At 40.0% G+C, this 16,234-nt stretch overlaps 2 protein-coding genes across 3 annotated transcripts; both read left to right on the top strand.

Annotated features, from left to right (window-relative positions):
• Positions 1-56: 56 nt before the first annotated feature.
• Positions 57-3,787, top strand: otc (ornithine transcarbamylase). Its single transcript, XM_028591177.1, has 10 exons — positions 57-309; positions 413-551; positions 666-747; positions 1,249-1,336; positions 1,645-1,798; positions 1,887-2,009; positions 2,240-2,293; positions 2,384-2,533; positions 2,914-3,051; positions 3,182-3,787. Exons 1-10 carry the CDS (start codon positions 227-229, stop codon positions 3,239-3,241), a joined length of 1,071 nt encoding a protein of 356 aa, XP_028446978.1. The 5' UTR covers positions 57-226; the 3' UTR covers positions 3,242-3,787.
• A 691-nt stretch (positions 3,788-4,478) lies between these two features.
• On the top strand, positions 4,479-14,260 carry gpr161b (G protein-coupled receptor 161b). Of its 2 annotated transcripts, none has more exons than XM_028591386.1 (6): positions 4,479-4,974; positions 6,612-6,964; positions 9,059-9,780; positions 10,184-10,291; positions 11,826-11,951; positions 12,204-14,260. In XM_028591386.1, the coding sequence occupies exons 1-6, from the start codon at positions 4,687-4,689 to the stop codon at positions 12,485-12,487; spliced, it is 1,881 nt and encodes a 626-aa protein (XP_028447187.1). In that variant the 5' UTR covers positions 4,479-4,686; the 3' UTR covers positions 12,488-14,260. The 2 variants fall into 2 exon arrangements, with proteins under 2 accessions (XP_028447187.1, XP_028447188.1); XM_028591387.1 differs by having other exon boundaries at positions 4,894-4,974; positions 6,577-6,964.
• The last annotated feature ends 1,974 nt before the right edge of the window (positions 14,261-16,234 follow it).

Below are 16,234 nucleotides of genomic sequence, written 5' to 3'. Positions count from 1 at the left end.
ATTACATCATCCATGGAGGAAGCCGAAGCCACGCCCAGCTTCCTGGTCTTGCGGTGACGTCAGTGGTAGCCACGCTGCCGGTTGGCTACTAGCTCTGGCTGCATGTAAACCTGATGTAAACCCATATACTGTCTATGTGTAAACCCCGGGACAGGCAGTGAATGAAAGATAACTGAAGAAATATTCCCACAACATCACACTTCCATTTTTTTTTCCTTGAGCTGCAATGTCTACTAAATTATTTTCTATAAACAACACCGTTTTCAAATGTTTGAAAACTCTCCAAGACCGCTCGGCTCGAGGGTTTAGGTAAGAAACTTTGACAGCGTGCAACTTTTCATCAATGCAAGTATTGTTAGTAACGTTACACGTAATAATCGTTGCATTTTACCCTCGTGTGTTACTTTCTAAGCATTGGAGCTGCTTCCCTTGGCTCAGTAAATTTAAAGGGTCGCAGCTGTCTCACTCTGAAAGACTTCAGCTCAGAGGAAATCAAGAGGCTGTTGTGGGTGTCAGGGGATCTGAAACTTCGGATCAAGCAGGAAAAACAGGTAGCTAACGTTAGCAAAATAATGTTAACTGCAGTGTCCATTTGTCTCGTGTCCTCAGTTCTACTGTGAAGCCTCATTGTGGATCATTTAAAGGAACTGTCACTTCTATTTCAGTATCTTCCTCTTCTGCAAGGAAAGTCGATTGCTATGATATTTGAGAAGAGGAGCACCAGAACAAGAATGTCCACAGAAACAGGTGTCCGTTTTGTATTTTAGTAGCTATCTGCACTGCAAGCCATGTGCTTCAGTTTAACATGAATAACAGAATGCTGGAGGTGAGTGGATTTTATAAAGGCACTAGGCAGTTTTCAACTGTCAAATTTAGACTTTAAATTATAGATAGATAGATATATAGATGGACTTTATTAATCCCAAATAGGGAAATGACTCTGTTACAAGCAGCAAGTAGCAAGTATTTATGAGAACAATCTAACAGTAATGTAACATCTGCCACAGCTTGGCTGATACTATCCATCAGTGTGTTCAGCAGTGTAAAGGTCATTGTTAATATGGACACAAAAGATCTGCTGAAAGGCGACTTTCAGCGCATCCCTGGAACAAAACATTCTGCAACTAGTTCTACTCCTCTTTTTCCCTGTACTGCTCCCCTTCAAATGCCAACATGATGTTGTGTTTGTTGTGCTTAGCACCAGTTGGCCACTAGGGAAATTGAAGTTGTCTTATATCATAATTCCAGGTTTTGCTTTGCTGGGTGGGCACCCCTGTTTCCTCACCTCTCAGGACATCCACCTGGGAGTGAATGAGAGTGGCACAGACACAGCAAGGTGAGTCTTATAAGTATGCTGTCACTTATAGAAATACTATTAAATTCAAATTAATGTCGGAGTTTTTGGATATACAGTAGATTGTATATATTCACACTCCATTTGTATCCGTTTATCCAGGGGAATTTTAATTAGCATGGTATTTTTCAATGTAACTTCCCATAATGAAATTCATTTGACTTTTTCAAGATAGTAACAGTCATCTCGTGTTGTCCACTGCTGCTGCTAATACTACTAGAATATTAGTAGACAAAGTAAATGAGCCCCAGCCCCTTGGGTAGCTACATGTCCGCCTCTGTATTCTCCAGGGTTCTCTCAGGACTCTGCGATATTGTCTTGGCACGAGTGTATAGCCATTCCACGCTGGAGGAGCTGGATAAGGAGGCCTCCATCCCCATCATTAACGGTCTGTCTGACCTCTACCACCCGATCCAGATTCTAGCTGACTTCCTCACCTTACAGGTACTGCAACTCCTACAACATACCACAAATTTGATCCTGTAAATGATAATGACATAGTATTTTCTAAATTACTAACATTCTCCTCCAGGAGCATTATGGGTCCCTTAGTGGACTAACAGTGAGCTGGATTGGAGATGGAAACAACGTCCTCCACTCTTTCATGATGACTGCAGCTAAATTGGGAGTTCATCTTAAGATTGCTACACCAAAGGTTTGCCTTTGTTATGTTCGTGTGTTCTTTTAGTGCACTCCTCTAGTCTTTCTTTCTAGTAGATTATTGTTTTGTAGTTTGCAGGTATAGATACATGGAGTCAATGCTGAGTATCTTATCTCCCCAGTTGCTTCGTGAGAAGAATAAAAACCCTTTGATTTTACTTTGTACAGTATTGTAATGTACATCAATTATCACTACTAAAGCTCAAACTGTATCTTAATTCCCAGGGCTATGAGCCAGAAAAGAGTGTTATACAAGAAGCACAAAGACTCTCCAAAGAGGTGAGGTCTTCTTCTTCAGGTGTCATTACTATAAACAGACTTTTTCTTAAAAGACTTCTTATTCATTCATTCATAACAATTTTGTCTCAGCATGGTACCCAGCTTGTTCTGACCTCTGACCCGATGGAGGCCGCCCACGGCAGCAATGTTTTGGTCACTGACACCTGGGTCAGCATGGGACAAGAGGAGGAGAAGAAAAAGAGGCTCAAAGACTTTAAAGGTTACCAGATTACATTGCAGGTAAAGAAGGAATTTTTCTTCATATTATTTAAAGGCAACATCCCACATTTTAAACTTTTTTTGTAGATTATTTTGGGCTTAAAAATGACCCACTTTAAAGTGTCTCCCACCACATACCAGTAGCTTTTGGAGAAGTCAGCAGTTGTTTTTTCGTTTAATGCCTGTTCCCAAATCGGTAAGCAAATCAGTCTCAGGGATGATCCTGCCTGACATGATTATTTAATTTATATAATTTTCTGAGAAGATTAGAATAATTATTTTGGTCAGTAAAAATATGTCTTTATGTCTGGCAAATAAATACTTTAGCAAAGGAGCCAAAATCAAATTTCACTGAGTTGAAATGACTCTTAACTCCATGTTTTGGCTTTTGTCCACTACAGACAGGAAGTGTGGCCAAACCAGACTGGACCTTCCTGCATTGTCTCCCCCGGAAAATGGAGGAGGTGGATGACCAGGTATTCTACTCACCCCGCTCCCTTGTCTTCCCAGAGGCAGAGAACAGAAAGTGGACAATTATGGTAAGTAACCTGATTATTATTTAATGTATAGTTTTGTACTAGTATGGGTTTAATCTGACTCTCTTATCATAGTCTTTGCCTCCAGTTTGACAATCTGTCTTCTGATCATCACAACTGTCTTCTCTTTCAGGGTCTGATGGTGTCTCTTCTGACTGACTACACTCCACAGATCCCCATGCTCAAGTTTTAACTTCAGGTCATAAGGCGCAGTTTTACATGTGTGTCGTGACGTATGACAGTCTTACTGCAGGTGTCTCTGCATTGTTCAATTTCAAGTTCAATCATTGATAGCACTATCACAACACTAGATGGATTACCCAAAAGTAATTGTTTACATTGTTTAATTCACGTTCTGATTTAGAGCATGGATGGCCTTGTTTTCCTTGTCTCACTGTTCACATTCTACATTTACTAATAGAGAGCGAGGGTTGTGGCGAGCATGAGTTTTACAGTGTAAATGTCTTTGCTACTGAAAAGGAAAAAGATTACTGAGCCTTTCTTCAACTTGTTTAATGTTGTCTTGACTTCACAACATTCTCAAAGATAATCGGAAACTTGAAGGAGAAAACGCAATCAGCCCGAGCTGACCAATTGCATTCCTTGCAGTCTCCACATGGTATTTACAGTACATAGCCGCTGTAACCACGACATGTAGTCACGTTTTTGAGGAAATGAACATCGGCTGCTGTGCCAAGCCCATTAAATGCATATTTATAAATCCTGATTTACTGCTAAATGCTTTGTTTTGTTTTTTTACTGCCACGCCACTGTGTATTTTGAACACGTCAAATATACAGAACTTTAAAGGACAGCAGACCATTTTGCAGAATATAGGCTACCACACAGTTTTACGTTATTGAATCAGTACAGTAAGAAAACTAATTTGTAAACAATTGAAACTGGCTTGTCAAAGGTAATGCATCATAGCAGTATGGATCACATGTAGTTAGGTTTTAATTGTATGGCAAGGCCATCCTGGTGACTACAACAACTAAGTTTTTTTACATATTCCACTCTCTTCCAGTCATGTCATTTGTCTGTCTCTTCTGTATATCTAATAAAAGCAAAATGCTAAAAAATATATTCTTAAAAAATACATTGTATGGCATCAGTTGTTAGTGCAGATTGGTTTTAAAAGTCAATACTGTATTACCATTCATTGTTAAAAATGCTTTTGAAAATGTACAACAGCTCAGCACAGCATGATTCATGCTTCCAGCAGAATGCACCGTCAAATGGAATCACCATAGGAATCACCATAGGGAATCACTCGGTGATAACGTCCCGACTCTCTGATTGGATAACGTAGATGACGTGCTGACGTGTTGTTGATGTGCGGGAAGCTTTGATCTACGTGGGTGGTCCAGCTACGTAGAGATCATTCATAAACACCGCCAGCCTGTCATTAAAGAAATACACATGCGCACATTGTTTTTTGTAAACATGCATACAAACGCCTACACTAACTTGTTGCATCTGAAACTGAATAACATACGTTCAAGGTTTTTAGCAGAAACAGTGTCACGATGATTACATACTCCATCGCTAACAACGCTGTGGAGATAAGTCTGACAATACAAGCTAAGCTACACGCGTTAACCACAGAGAAATAACGTTAACTGCTACAATGGCTATATGAAAACAAGGCAATTCTCAATCGAGGACCACCCACACACTGAAGGAGTCTGCGAGGAGAGGGAGTTGAGGCTGAGGTGGGAGGAGGGCGCCATTGCAGCCGCAGCTGGCAGTGTGCGATTGAGGAGGTACAAGCGTTATCAAACTTTACAATGTCGAGGGGCTTTTCAGGCGTTTTTCAGACTCAGCCCTCAGTTACGGGATTATAGTGTGAAAACGGAAAAGCGGGATGGACAGTTTGCCTTTGAAGAGGAGAAAATGTGGAGCCACAGCGCCGAACCAAAGCAGGTACAGAGGGAGAGCTGTGTTCGGGGGGACAATGGGAGAAAGTTGTAGCTAACCTAGGCTAACTAACGGTAGTTGTTTAAGCTACAAGCGATCTGAAAGCAACGTTAACGTCAGTGGCGGTCACAGTACTCGACCCTCTTCACACTTACAAAGTTTACATTTGTCAGTTTTGAGCTGTACTGAAGCCTAAAATGTCGCTAGATTTTGGGTTAAACTTTTAATTTTAACTGTTTTAAAAGTTAACCGAGTAACGACATGGTGAGAGATGGCAACACATTTTTGTAGCAAATCATATTAAACGAAGCTAACGCCTAACTAAGCTGACCATTGGTTTAAATCTGAAACCCATTTCCACGACATTGCTTGGCTAAAACTTAAACTCTGAACGCAGGCGATTTATTAGTGAGGATTTTAGCCTGCAGGCTTTTGAGTTTGGCGTTAAAGCTTGTAAAGAATTGTTCGGTTACATGTCTACATCCTCTGCTTAACTTATGATGGTACAAATGTTAACCCAGTGGTAGAAATAGTATAACGATCCTTTTACTTAATTAAAAATAGCAATAGAACAATGTAAAACTACTTATTTCAAGTCATGTATGCTGTCCTGCTGCTGTCATTGTTATATTATGTATTTCATTATTTGATAGATTGCACTAATGTGTAAGAGAGCATTTTAATGCTGAAGCTGTTTGATTTGGAGCTACTGGATAGTTTAATCTGCAAATAAATCGTACTTTATAAACCTATGATATGTTTTGTATGTAAAATGCTAATCTGCAAAGTAACTACAACTGTCAGATAAATGTATAGGACTTTTCCCTATAAAATGTAGTAGCACAAAATGGAAACACAAGTACCTCAATACTGTGTGTTAGGAACCATACTTGAGGAAATGTATTGAACTCTACAAACATTTTTGGCAGCCACTGCTTTCAACTAATTTTAATGCAGTATGGAAATCGAATGAGAAGGCTCTGGAGATGTGTAATGCATTACTCTGAACATAAAGCCTGCTAATGTTTATGAAAGTTACTTTATTGTAATGAGGTCGTGCCGTGCACATTGTCTCATATCAATATGTCCTTAATCTGCATTAGAGCTGAACTGACAGAAAATTAGTTGGCAACCATTTTGATAATTGATTACTTGTGTAATTCAATTAGCAAGCAACAATGCCAACAGTCTCTGGTTCCAGCTTTTTAAATGTGAGGATTTGCTGCTTTTCTGTTTTACTTTTACTTAAGTATCATAGGGACTGTTGGTTGGACAAAACAAGCAGTGCGAAGAAATCCCTTTCGGGTCTGGGAAATTGTGATGGGCATTGTTTCACTATTTTCTGTCATTGTATAGACATAATAATTAAAATAATTGTTACTTGCACCCCTAAACTGTCCTTAACAATAATGTAGACCTGATTCTCACTGTGATGAATTACACAATTGAAGCCAATTAGACAAAGTAAATAAATATAAAGTATTCATGGATTGTAGTTAAAGAGCTTACATGTGCTGGTGTGGTCCTTTAGCAGTCAGATGTTCCAATTGTTTAAAGATTTTAACTTTATTTGTAATATCATTTCTAACCATGTCTTTCCACTAACAGTGTCCAACCATTCCTTCACTTGTCTGGTGGCCCAGCCTCTCACCATGAACACCAGTAGGAACTGCACCACGGTGGGGATTGGTGAGGGTCTGGCTGCCCTGGAGTCAGTCTCCATTGTGACCATCACACTCCTCGCCTGCCTGGGGAATCTCTTGATCGTGGTGACCCTCTATCGCAGACCTTATCTTCTCACACCCAGCAACAAGTTTGTGTTCAGCCTGACCCTGTCCAACCTGCTGCTGTCCATGCTGGTGCTGCCGTTTGTGGCCGTGAGCTCGGCGAAGAGGGAGTGGGTGTTTGGAGTGGTGTGGTGTAACTTCACTGCCCTGCTCTACCTGCTCATCAGCTCTGCTAGCATGCTCACCCTCGGCGCTATTGCCATTGACCGGTTAGTGCTGGATAATAATTGCAGTCAGATAATCCTGTATTGTCATATCTTGTAAAATTACAAGAAGTGAATGTAGTTTCTTTAAACCTGCATTCATTTATTTTTTATTTGGCCACTTGGGGGCAGTGCCACAAGCTGTAAACACAACATTAACGTATTATCGGTGTATTATCAGTATATAGTATAATCAAGTTTATATGGCAACAGTGTTAGCAAACTGTAACCTTTTTACACATGTAGCAAATACAGAGCAACATTAGCATTCATTATGAGATGTATTTCTAACCACCGGACAAAAGTCACTCTCTTTTAGCTTGGTTTTTGGTCTTCACCAACTCCAGAGGGAAATATCTAAATGCTCAATTATGTTCACCAGCTAGGTGCTAAATTTGTCTTCTGTTTAGTTGCAGAGCAGGTAGTGTACAGTTAATTTATCAGCAGTTTTTCACTGCAAACAAATTCGATGTGAGCGATGAGACTGAAACAATTTACCTGAAAGATGCTCTGTTAAGCTGAGGGAAACTGAGTTGAGTTGAGATCATTTTCTGTTGGTTCATCGCTACAAGGGACACCTCCCATTACATACTGGCTGAATCTCGTCGCTCTTAGTTGATGGCTTCTCGACTCCTCGGTCCTCGGCTGAACCGGAAGTTGTTCTGTCCCTTCTCTGTGAAGGCCGTCTCAAAGCTCCTATAAACTAAGCCCTGAGGACCAAACATTGAGGAGGGATCACAGAGAAGCTATAGCCTGTGTGTGAGGCATTGCTGAGAAGGAATGCTTGACTGCTTAAATTGAGTAGTAGTTTGAGTAATTTCGTGTGCATAAAATATATAGAACCATAAAAATACATAGATAACAGATCAAACAAGGTTAGTACATGCTTAATTTTTAAAAATAGGTGGTTGTTTTATGATTACCTATTATATTGCCATGTTATCTTGGCAAAGCTAGGGAAATTGAGCGAGCCTTTGATGCAGCAGCAAATATATGCGTTTTGAATTTGTATTCAATTTATTTTTGGAAAATTCTTAAATTCCTTCCCAACCATTTTTTAGGAACATAATCTACATGAGATTAGCAGGAGCCTGAGTGAGTGCAGTGATAATATTCCATACTGAAGGACAACACCTAAACTCTTTTGTAGCTGATACACCAAAAAACCTTTTCATATTCTGGGAGCGATTCTATCTCCTTTTTATTTTCTCAATCTAAACACACTTGTCTTTATTTTTAAGTAAATGTGAGATTTTTAATAATTACCTTTTTATTCTTGTGACAAAGTGAAAGTGACATTTGACAATTTTTTTGTGCTGTTGTGCCTCTGGAAGTAACATATTCATGTTCACAAACTTGTGAAACAGTTTTTATTGCGTTTCCCTTTAAGGTCAGTATGCAGCCTTGTAAATGAGGTTGGTTAACCACACACTTAGCTCGTGGTCTTTTTCTGGAGATTTTCCCCGCTCAAGTGACACGCATTAGACAGGCTCACACAAAGTACCTTTTAAATGTTGACTGACATGAATGCACCATTCATCTGCAGGGCTGAGATTATTTCCATTGATTCCTTTTTTTTTTTTTTTTAGAAAATAAATACAACAAACAGATAAAGGATCTTTTTTTTTTAAGCCAGACTGTAACCTTTTTTTTTTCTTTCATTTTTTCTTTGACTATTTAGCTTATTTTAGACTGCATTTGATTTATTTTATTCTTTTGTGGTTGCTTTGTGTAAATATAAAATTAGACAATTATATTATTCCGGTTGTCAGGGATCACAAAGCACGGTAAAATGTAGCTACTAAGATCTACTGTAAATTAGTTCTATAGCACACAATCCTCACTGTTCTCGCTGCTGTCCTAATTACCCTCAGCACCTTTGGGGATTTGTGATTACAGTGCATGTTTTTGTTCTCCTGCCAAGCCTCCCCTTTTCTGTTGTGTTTGCAGCTTTTCAGAAAAAACATTTCCAGCATTGCTGGGGGGGGAGAAAGTTCAGCTTTTAGCTTCTGTATCACTCACTGAATTCTGGGCAGGACCAAAGAGCTCCCTCGAGGAACCGTTTCCTTTCCTCACTGTGTTCCTCTCCCGTCCCAACAGGTACTATGCAGTGCTTTACCCGATGATCTACCCCATGAAGATCACAGGGAACCGGGCAGTCGTCGTCATCGCCTATGTGTGGCTACACTCCCTTGTGGGCTGTCTGCCTCCTCTGTTCGGCTGGTCCTCCTTTGAGTTTGACTGCTTCAAGTGGACCTGTGTTGCGTCTTGGCACAGAGAGCCAAGCTACACAGCCTTCTGGGTCACCTGGTGCATCCTCCCCCCCTTAGTCATCATGCTGGCCTGTTACGGTGTAATTTTCCGTGTAGCCCGAATGAAAGCCAGGAAAGTTCACTGTGGGACAGTTGTTGTGGCTCAGGACGACTCCACTGGAGCTCAGAAGAACGGACGTAAAAACTCCAGCACCTCCACTTCCTCTAATGGAAGCCGGCGGAGCCTGGTGTATGCAGGGAGTCAGTGCAAGGCCTTTGTCACCATCTTAGTGGTGATCGGCACCTTCCTCATGTCCTGGGGTCCGTATGTGGGGGTGGTGTGCACCGAGGCTCTGTGGGGACAAGGGAGTGTGTCTCAGGGGCTGGAGACTTTTGTATCATGGCTGTCCTTTTGCAGCGCGGTGTGCCACCCGCTCATCTATGGTCTGTGGAATAAAACGGTGAGGAAGGAGCTGCTGGGGATGTGTTTCGGAGATCGCTACTACAGAGAGTCGTTTGCCACACGGCAAAGGACATCCCGCCTCTTCAGCATCTCCAACAGAATCACAGGTGGGAGAACAGCAGTGGCTCTGTTAGTCATGCAATTCAATTCAAAAGAGGGCCGCATTCTGTATATTTATTTCTGACTTCTTTATGTAAAGATACCAAATCATAGATACAGACAGACATACAGTCAAAACAAGGACAACAAAGCTGAACAAAGATTTAAAAAAAACAAACAGACAAACATCTCTTATGTACAGAGAAGTAGGTACAATGTCTATTTACAGGTTAAACTCAATTCTGTAAACCTTTAAACAGGGACACAATAGTGAAATTGATACTGAATGGGTTGTGTAATAGGTGGTTTATGTACAGTGTATACAGCCTGTTTAGATTTACATTCCTGTGTTTTTGTGATTTCATGTGTTGTATGATGTTGTACAACGAGTTCTTGCTTGTGTTCTTTCAGACTTGGGTATGTCCCCACACATGACAGCCATGCTGGCCGGTGGAGGGCATCTGCTGGCCCCAGGGAGCAGCACAGGAGATACTGGCTTCAGTTTCACTCAGGACTCATGTAAGGGAAAACACTTCCTCTGTGTGTCCCAACTCAGTACAATATGAGTATTCTACTATACCTTCTAAAAGACAAAGTAACGTCTTCAGATTACATGTTTTGTCCAATTAACAGCCACAAACCCAAAGATAAATATGTGTACTGTTGTTGAGAAGCTGGAACCAAAGGATGTTTGACATTTTGACTTGAAAAATAAACTAAAATAATTTCATCACTTATCAAAATAATACATTTTCTGTTGATCGATTTGATTAATGGTTTCAGCTGTAGTTGTTTCCTCAAATCTGTAAATCCATTCCATATACAGTACATTAGGCCTGCACAATTCGGGGAAAAATATGAATCACAATTTTTTTTAATCTTAGAATTGATATCACAATTCTCTGCCACGATTTTTTTCTCACGAAGTGTAATGTTTATTGCACACATGAACCATGACAAAACAAAACAAGTTGGCAGTACCAAACATAGATTTTTTTTGGCAGCTATAGCAAATTGCGCATCACCACAAGCCTGTAAACATAGAGGCTTAAATGAATAAAGAAAATAAAGTACATACTGGCCAGTTAACAGTAGGCTACCAAAAATAGTGACATATAACACATTGAACTAAATATGGCCCTGATACAGGTTCTATCTGAACTCCTTGAACATGTCTTTACATAATTAAAACATGTCAATGTCAAATGCTTTCATTAATTAATTTTTTTATTTTATTATTAAATCGCGAACGGGTGAATCGAAATCGCGATTTTATAACGATTTATCGTGCAGGCCTAATATACATACAGTACTGTAATATGATCTCAAAACCTGCAAGGGCTGCAACTAACAATCATTTTCTTTTATCTATTAACCTTTATTTATTTTTTGATTAATTCAATTGAAACATGTACTCCATGAAGCGTTAAAAAATAGTGAAAAATGGCCCTCACAAATTACCCAGAGCCCAAGATGACCTCTTCACAATACTTGGTTTGTTTGTCTAAAACACAACGATATTCAATTTACAATAACATTAAACAGAAAAAAACAGCAAATCATCCCATTTGAGAAGCTGGAACCTGAGAATGTATATCATTTTACTTGATAAAGTATTTAAACAATGAATGTAGTTATGAAAATTGGGGGTGATTATCTGTCTGTCAATTAACTAATTGATTAACAATCAATTAATCCCTTCAGAACTACAATATAGTGTTGTCCAGGGTTACATGTAATGCTAATCATCGTTTTACTTTTTATTTGGTTAACTAGGAACTAGTGGTTGTAATATCGGCAGAAGTTGCATCTTTACTGACAAATGTGTTCATGCTATTAAACTCTGCTTTTTAAAACTCGACTGTTGATCTCAACTTGAACGTAAAATGGAGATAAAGTGATTCTTGGCAAGTGTTAACACGACGTTCAGTTGCGTCATACTCCCACAGCTTTGTTACGGTCAGCCTCGCATTCCTGTTTCACAGCTCATGTTCTTAGTTTGGGAGCTCTCAATTAACCTGCCTTTTATGTCTCTGTAATGTTTACCATGCAGGCACAGACGTGATGCTGCTGGATAACTTCTCCACAGACGGGTCCTGCCTCTTACAGCAACACGGTAATCCGTCCGGGAAGAGGAGGAGCTCCGTCACCTTTGAAGACCAGGTGGAGCAAACCAAAGGTGTCTGTCATTACCACCGTTCCACAAAAGATTAGAGGGGAAGGGGAGTTCACTTCATACTCCCTGAGGGTTTGGAAAGTGAATACAAAACAATTGTTCAGTGTTAAATATGTCTAATTGTTGGGGCTTTGTAAATTATAGAGTGTGGTCTAGACCTACTCTCTGTGAAGTGTCTCGAGATAACTCTTGTTATGATTTTATACTATAAATAAAATTGTTTTGAATTAATAGTATCTGCGTTTTTTTCCTCAGCTGAAAACCTCAACACGTCCGCGGTTCAAGTCCACGCAGAGGTACACAAATCGCTCGACACCTTCGCTTCCTGTCTGGCGAAGGCTATAGAGAGTGACGCTAAGCTCACCCTGTTTGGGGAGGGTCTGGCTCTGTCGGAGGGACTGTTTACGACCAGGGCCGCACCGAGACCCAGATACCTGGATGGTCAAAGACTGAGGCTGGAAAGTATTGATGAGGGGATCGGTAAAGATGACCGAGATGATGATGATGATGATGAAGAGAAGCAGGACGTGGAGGAATAACCGGCCTGAACGCCGCAAGTGTGTTCATTTGTCGGACATGTTAATAGATCATACTCAGTATATTAGTGAACTGCGAGGGTTTTGCACCCTCAACAGTCACAATAGGTGACCAGCAGTGGTTTGTGGTGCAGTTTATGAAGTCTGATCTCTCTACACATGGGTACTCCATACTTGAAATTATTAGGAAACAGGAAGATGCACATTATTCATTCCACTATGTTGGACCAAGTGCACCATCAGTGACTTTGCAAGCTTTTGTATGGATGCATGTAATCAAATAGGAAGTCTTAACTACTGTAACCGAAGTGATCGTATTGTTGTAGTAATTTGTTTATTACTATATATTATGGTATGTCCTCAGAATTTGCAATAAGATGCGTCTCATCGCGGCTGGAAAGTATGGAAAAAAAGTAGTAGTTTCTATCTTCCAAAAGACTCCTGACACCGTTGTCAGATCACTTAAAAATGTCTCCTTTATTACATGGCTAATGTGAGGCGTCCATATTTGTTTGTTTTTCAGATACTTATGTAATATTTAATGTCAAGTCGGATATATATCGCAGTTTCTCAGTAACGACTGGGATGATGATGATGAAGTTGGGCCCCTCTAATTTGATATGTGATTATCACATTGCACAGCAGCATGGTAATGAGAGGGCAGACTCTAGTTCTCATATGTACTCAACATTCTCAGTATGTTATGAAATCTTTCTGAAGAAATTTGACTTCTGACCATTTTTCCCCAAAGACATTTTGAAATGTCACAGTAGAAAAAAAAAATGCAGGTGTAAATAAAATAATTGATGGCCAAATTCCATTTAGCTGGTTTAGGGTCCTGGTATTGTACATGTTGGCACACTGTCACGGCTTACTGAGAGAGAACAGAGCCATGGGTAATGTTTAGTAACACTGTTTTTACTACTACGCCAAGTCAAAATATCGGCTATGAAAAAGGCCTACTGATGTGGATTGAAAACCCATCGGCCTGTAGGTGTTGACTGATGTCATGTCCAAGGGTCATCTCTAACTTCTACCCCTGTGCATGCCTTGATAGGTCACTTATAGAATGAGTAGAAACAGGTACAGTTCGTACATTTCATGATTATCTGCTACAGTAATTAACCCATTTAGTCACAATTACTTGACTTGAACATGCAGCGTGAGCTTGTTCTCATAGAAACCACTCTGTGTGTGGCAGAGAAAGTGATTATTACTGTTTGGTCAGTGTTTTTGCATACCGTAAAGCAGTATATTAACAGTGATGTAGTGAAGACAACATTCAGTAACAATCAAATGTGTGAATCCAAAATGAGGTAATTTGGAGACTGATTATATTAATGAAAATGCATTTCATAATATTTTGCACATACTGAGCAGTGCACAGCGACCATGTCCGCAATAAATTACTGTTTGATACGTTGATCATTGAATATTCAAGTCACTCAAAAATTGTGTATAGTGTTGAATGTCTGAGAAACTGGTCTTAATCTACAACACTGTCTTAGTAAATATTCATTGGTACGCGTGGTTTACCTCAGTTTATACACTCCACCGCTTCCTTTACTATTACGAAAGAAACTCAGAGAGGATATTTGTAAAAAGGAGAGCGTTTCTGTCTTACCTCCCATTTTCATATTATATTTGAACGGTACTATACACCTGAGAAGTGATGTAACCTTTTGATTTTTGCTATACAGTAAGTATTGATACAACCATTTGCCTTTTAAAGTTTTGTATCAAGGTTCTTCTATTAAAACTTTTTTGCATAAAATATTCTGAACCAATTTTTATTATGTGTTCTTTGTTTGCGTTGCTGTAAAACTGAACCATGTCCATACAACCGCTCACGAAACAACAAACCACTTGTTCATCAAACTTCAACAAACTTGGGCAGTTTCACTCAGTATTTGACCAATTTGTGCATCTAATGTTTTACCATTATATCTTAAAAAGTCCCATGACATGGTGCTCTTTGGATGCTTTTATATAAACCTTAGTGGTCCCCTAATACTGTATCTGAAGTCTCTTTCCCATAATTCAGCCTTGGTGCAGAATTACAGCCACTAGAGCCAGTCCCACAATGAGCTTTCCTTAGGATGTGCCATTTCTGTGTCTGTAGCTATTGAGGAGGAGAGAAGGGGGGGCAAGGTGGAGGGTGGGGGTGTGGCCTTGACCAACTGCCACTTCGCTCGTTTGAAAGCCATGATGTCTCTCTCTCATGGGTGGGCCAAATTCTCTGGGCGGGCAAAGCAGAGAAAGGGGAGGTAACCTTGCTCCTTATGACCTCATAAGGAGAAGATTCCAGATCGGCCCACCTGAGCTTTCATTTTCTCAAAGGCAGAGCAGGATACCCAGGGCTCGGTTTACACCTATTGTCATTTCAAGCCACTGGGGGACCATAGGCAGGCTGGGGGAACTCATATTAATGTTAAAAAACCTCATGAAGTGAAATTTTCATGCCATGGGACCTTTAAGTCAAATACTCAGCGATGACTCAAATCAAGTAAGATGTTTAACAGCAGTTACAGATTTAAAGGGGAACTCCACCTATTTTAAACATCAAAGTCAGTTTACAGGAGTACTACTGCATTTGGAATTGCAAGAAAGTGACATCATGATATACTTCTGTGTCTAATGTATACAAGTGTGTTTAGTGTTTTTTTGATTTGTGAAAGAAGTTGTATAAAGCCATTTGTAGGAGCAGCGCTAAATGTCCTCAAGCAATGTCACTTGAGTCAGCGGCAGTTGGGTCTAAAGATTACACAAACAAAAAAAGAAGTTAAATTGGAATAGAAGTGATCTTACAACACCTTTGTAACCAGCTCCTCATCTTTGCTTGATGCTAACGGCTTGAGGCTACATTGGCTGCTACACAGTTGCAGCTGCTGAGGACACAGAATGATATGATTTTGTTCCAGACAACACAGGTTTAAACTTAAGAGAAGTATATTGAATGTCCTCTGCTGTCTAGCTTAACTTAACCCAGATTGTATTTAATTTAATTTGTTAGCTTACTGCATCTTAAAAGCTGCAGTAGGTAAGCCTTATAAAACTAACTTTCTGTCATATTTGCTGAAACTGACCCTATGTTCAAGTAGAACTACATGAAGCAGGTAATAATAATTTAAAAAAAAATCTGGCTCCTCTGGCACCACCTACAGCCTGTAGTCCAATTTGCAAAAATCCACAGCTCCCTGTTCAGATGCACCAATCAGGGCTAGGGGGTGTGTCTAACTGTGTGTCAATCACTGCTCATGCACACACATTCATTCTCCCTTGTGGGGGGAGGGGCTTAGGAGACCATTTTGGGCTTTAGCAGAAAGGGGGGAGGTAGTGATGGTCAAATGAAGCTTCGCGAACCAGTGTCTTTACTTTCTGAGCTCACTAGATGGCGCTCTCTGTTCAACAAAGGGTTTGAAAACCCATTGAATTGCCATTCATTTAAACTTTTTCTTTGAACAGAGAGCGCCATCTAGTGAGCTCAGAAAGTAAAGACACTGGTTTGTAAAGCTTCATTTGACCATCACTAGGGGGAGGGACTGAGAAGTTGTTGATGTTCAACTTTTTTGGCTTAGTCCTGGATCTTCCCAATCCTACCTACAGCACCTTTAAGATTTAATCTTCCAGACATCTTTGAGATGCCATAGCCTTATGTATTTCTTCCAAATTATATAAAAGTTTATAATGTTAGCATGTCCCTTTGGGGAGAAGAACCACAACTTACTTTTTCTCTCTTTAACAATAAAA

The sequence above is a fragment of the Perca flavescens genome, chromosome 11, assembly GCF_004354835.1.
Source record: "Perca flavescens isolate YP-PL-M2 chromosome 11, PFLA_1.0, whole genome shotgun sequence".
NCBI classification, from domain to species: Eukaryota; Metazoa; Chordata; class Actinopteri; order Perciformes; family Percidae; genus Perca; species Perca flavescens.
Note: the sequence above shows the minus strand (reverse complement) of the source record. Positions and strands in the feature narration are given on the sequence as shown.

Excerpts from the sequence above, each read along its gene's own strand:
- otc (XM_028591177.1), top strand. The coding sequence starts at position 227 with ATGTCTACTAAATTATTTTCTATAAACAACACCGTTTTCAAATGTTTG. Across the intron at positions 748-1,248 it reads AAGAATGTCCACAGAAACAG|GTTTTGCTTTGCTGGGTGGG; the intron begins GTGTCCGTTTTG and ends TCATAATTCCAG. Across the intron at positions 1,337-1,644 it reads AGTGGCACAGACACAGCAAG|GGTTCTCTCAGGACTCTGCG; the intron begins GTGAGTCTTATA and ends TGTATTCTCCAG.
- gpr161b (XM_028591386.1), top strand. The coding sequence starts at position 4,687 with ATGAAAACAAGGCAATTCTCAATCGAGGACCACCCACACACTGAAGGA. Across the intron at positions 6,965-9,058 it reads GGCGCTATTGCCATTGACCG|GTACTATGCAGTGCTTTACC; the intron begins GTTAGTGCTGGA and ends CCGTCCCAACAG. Across the intron at positions 10,292-11,825 it reads CAGTTTCACTCAGGACTCAT|GCACAGACGTGATGCTGCTG; the intron begins GTAAGGGAAAAC and ends TTTACCATGCAG.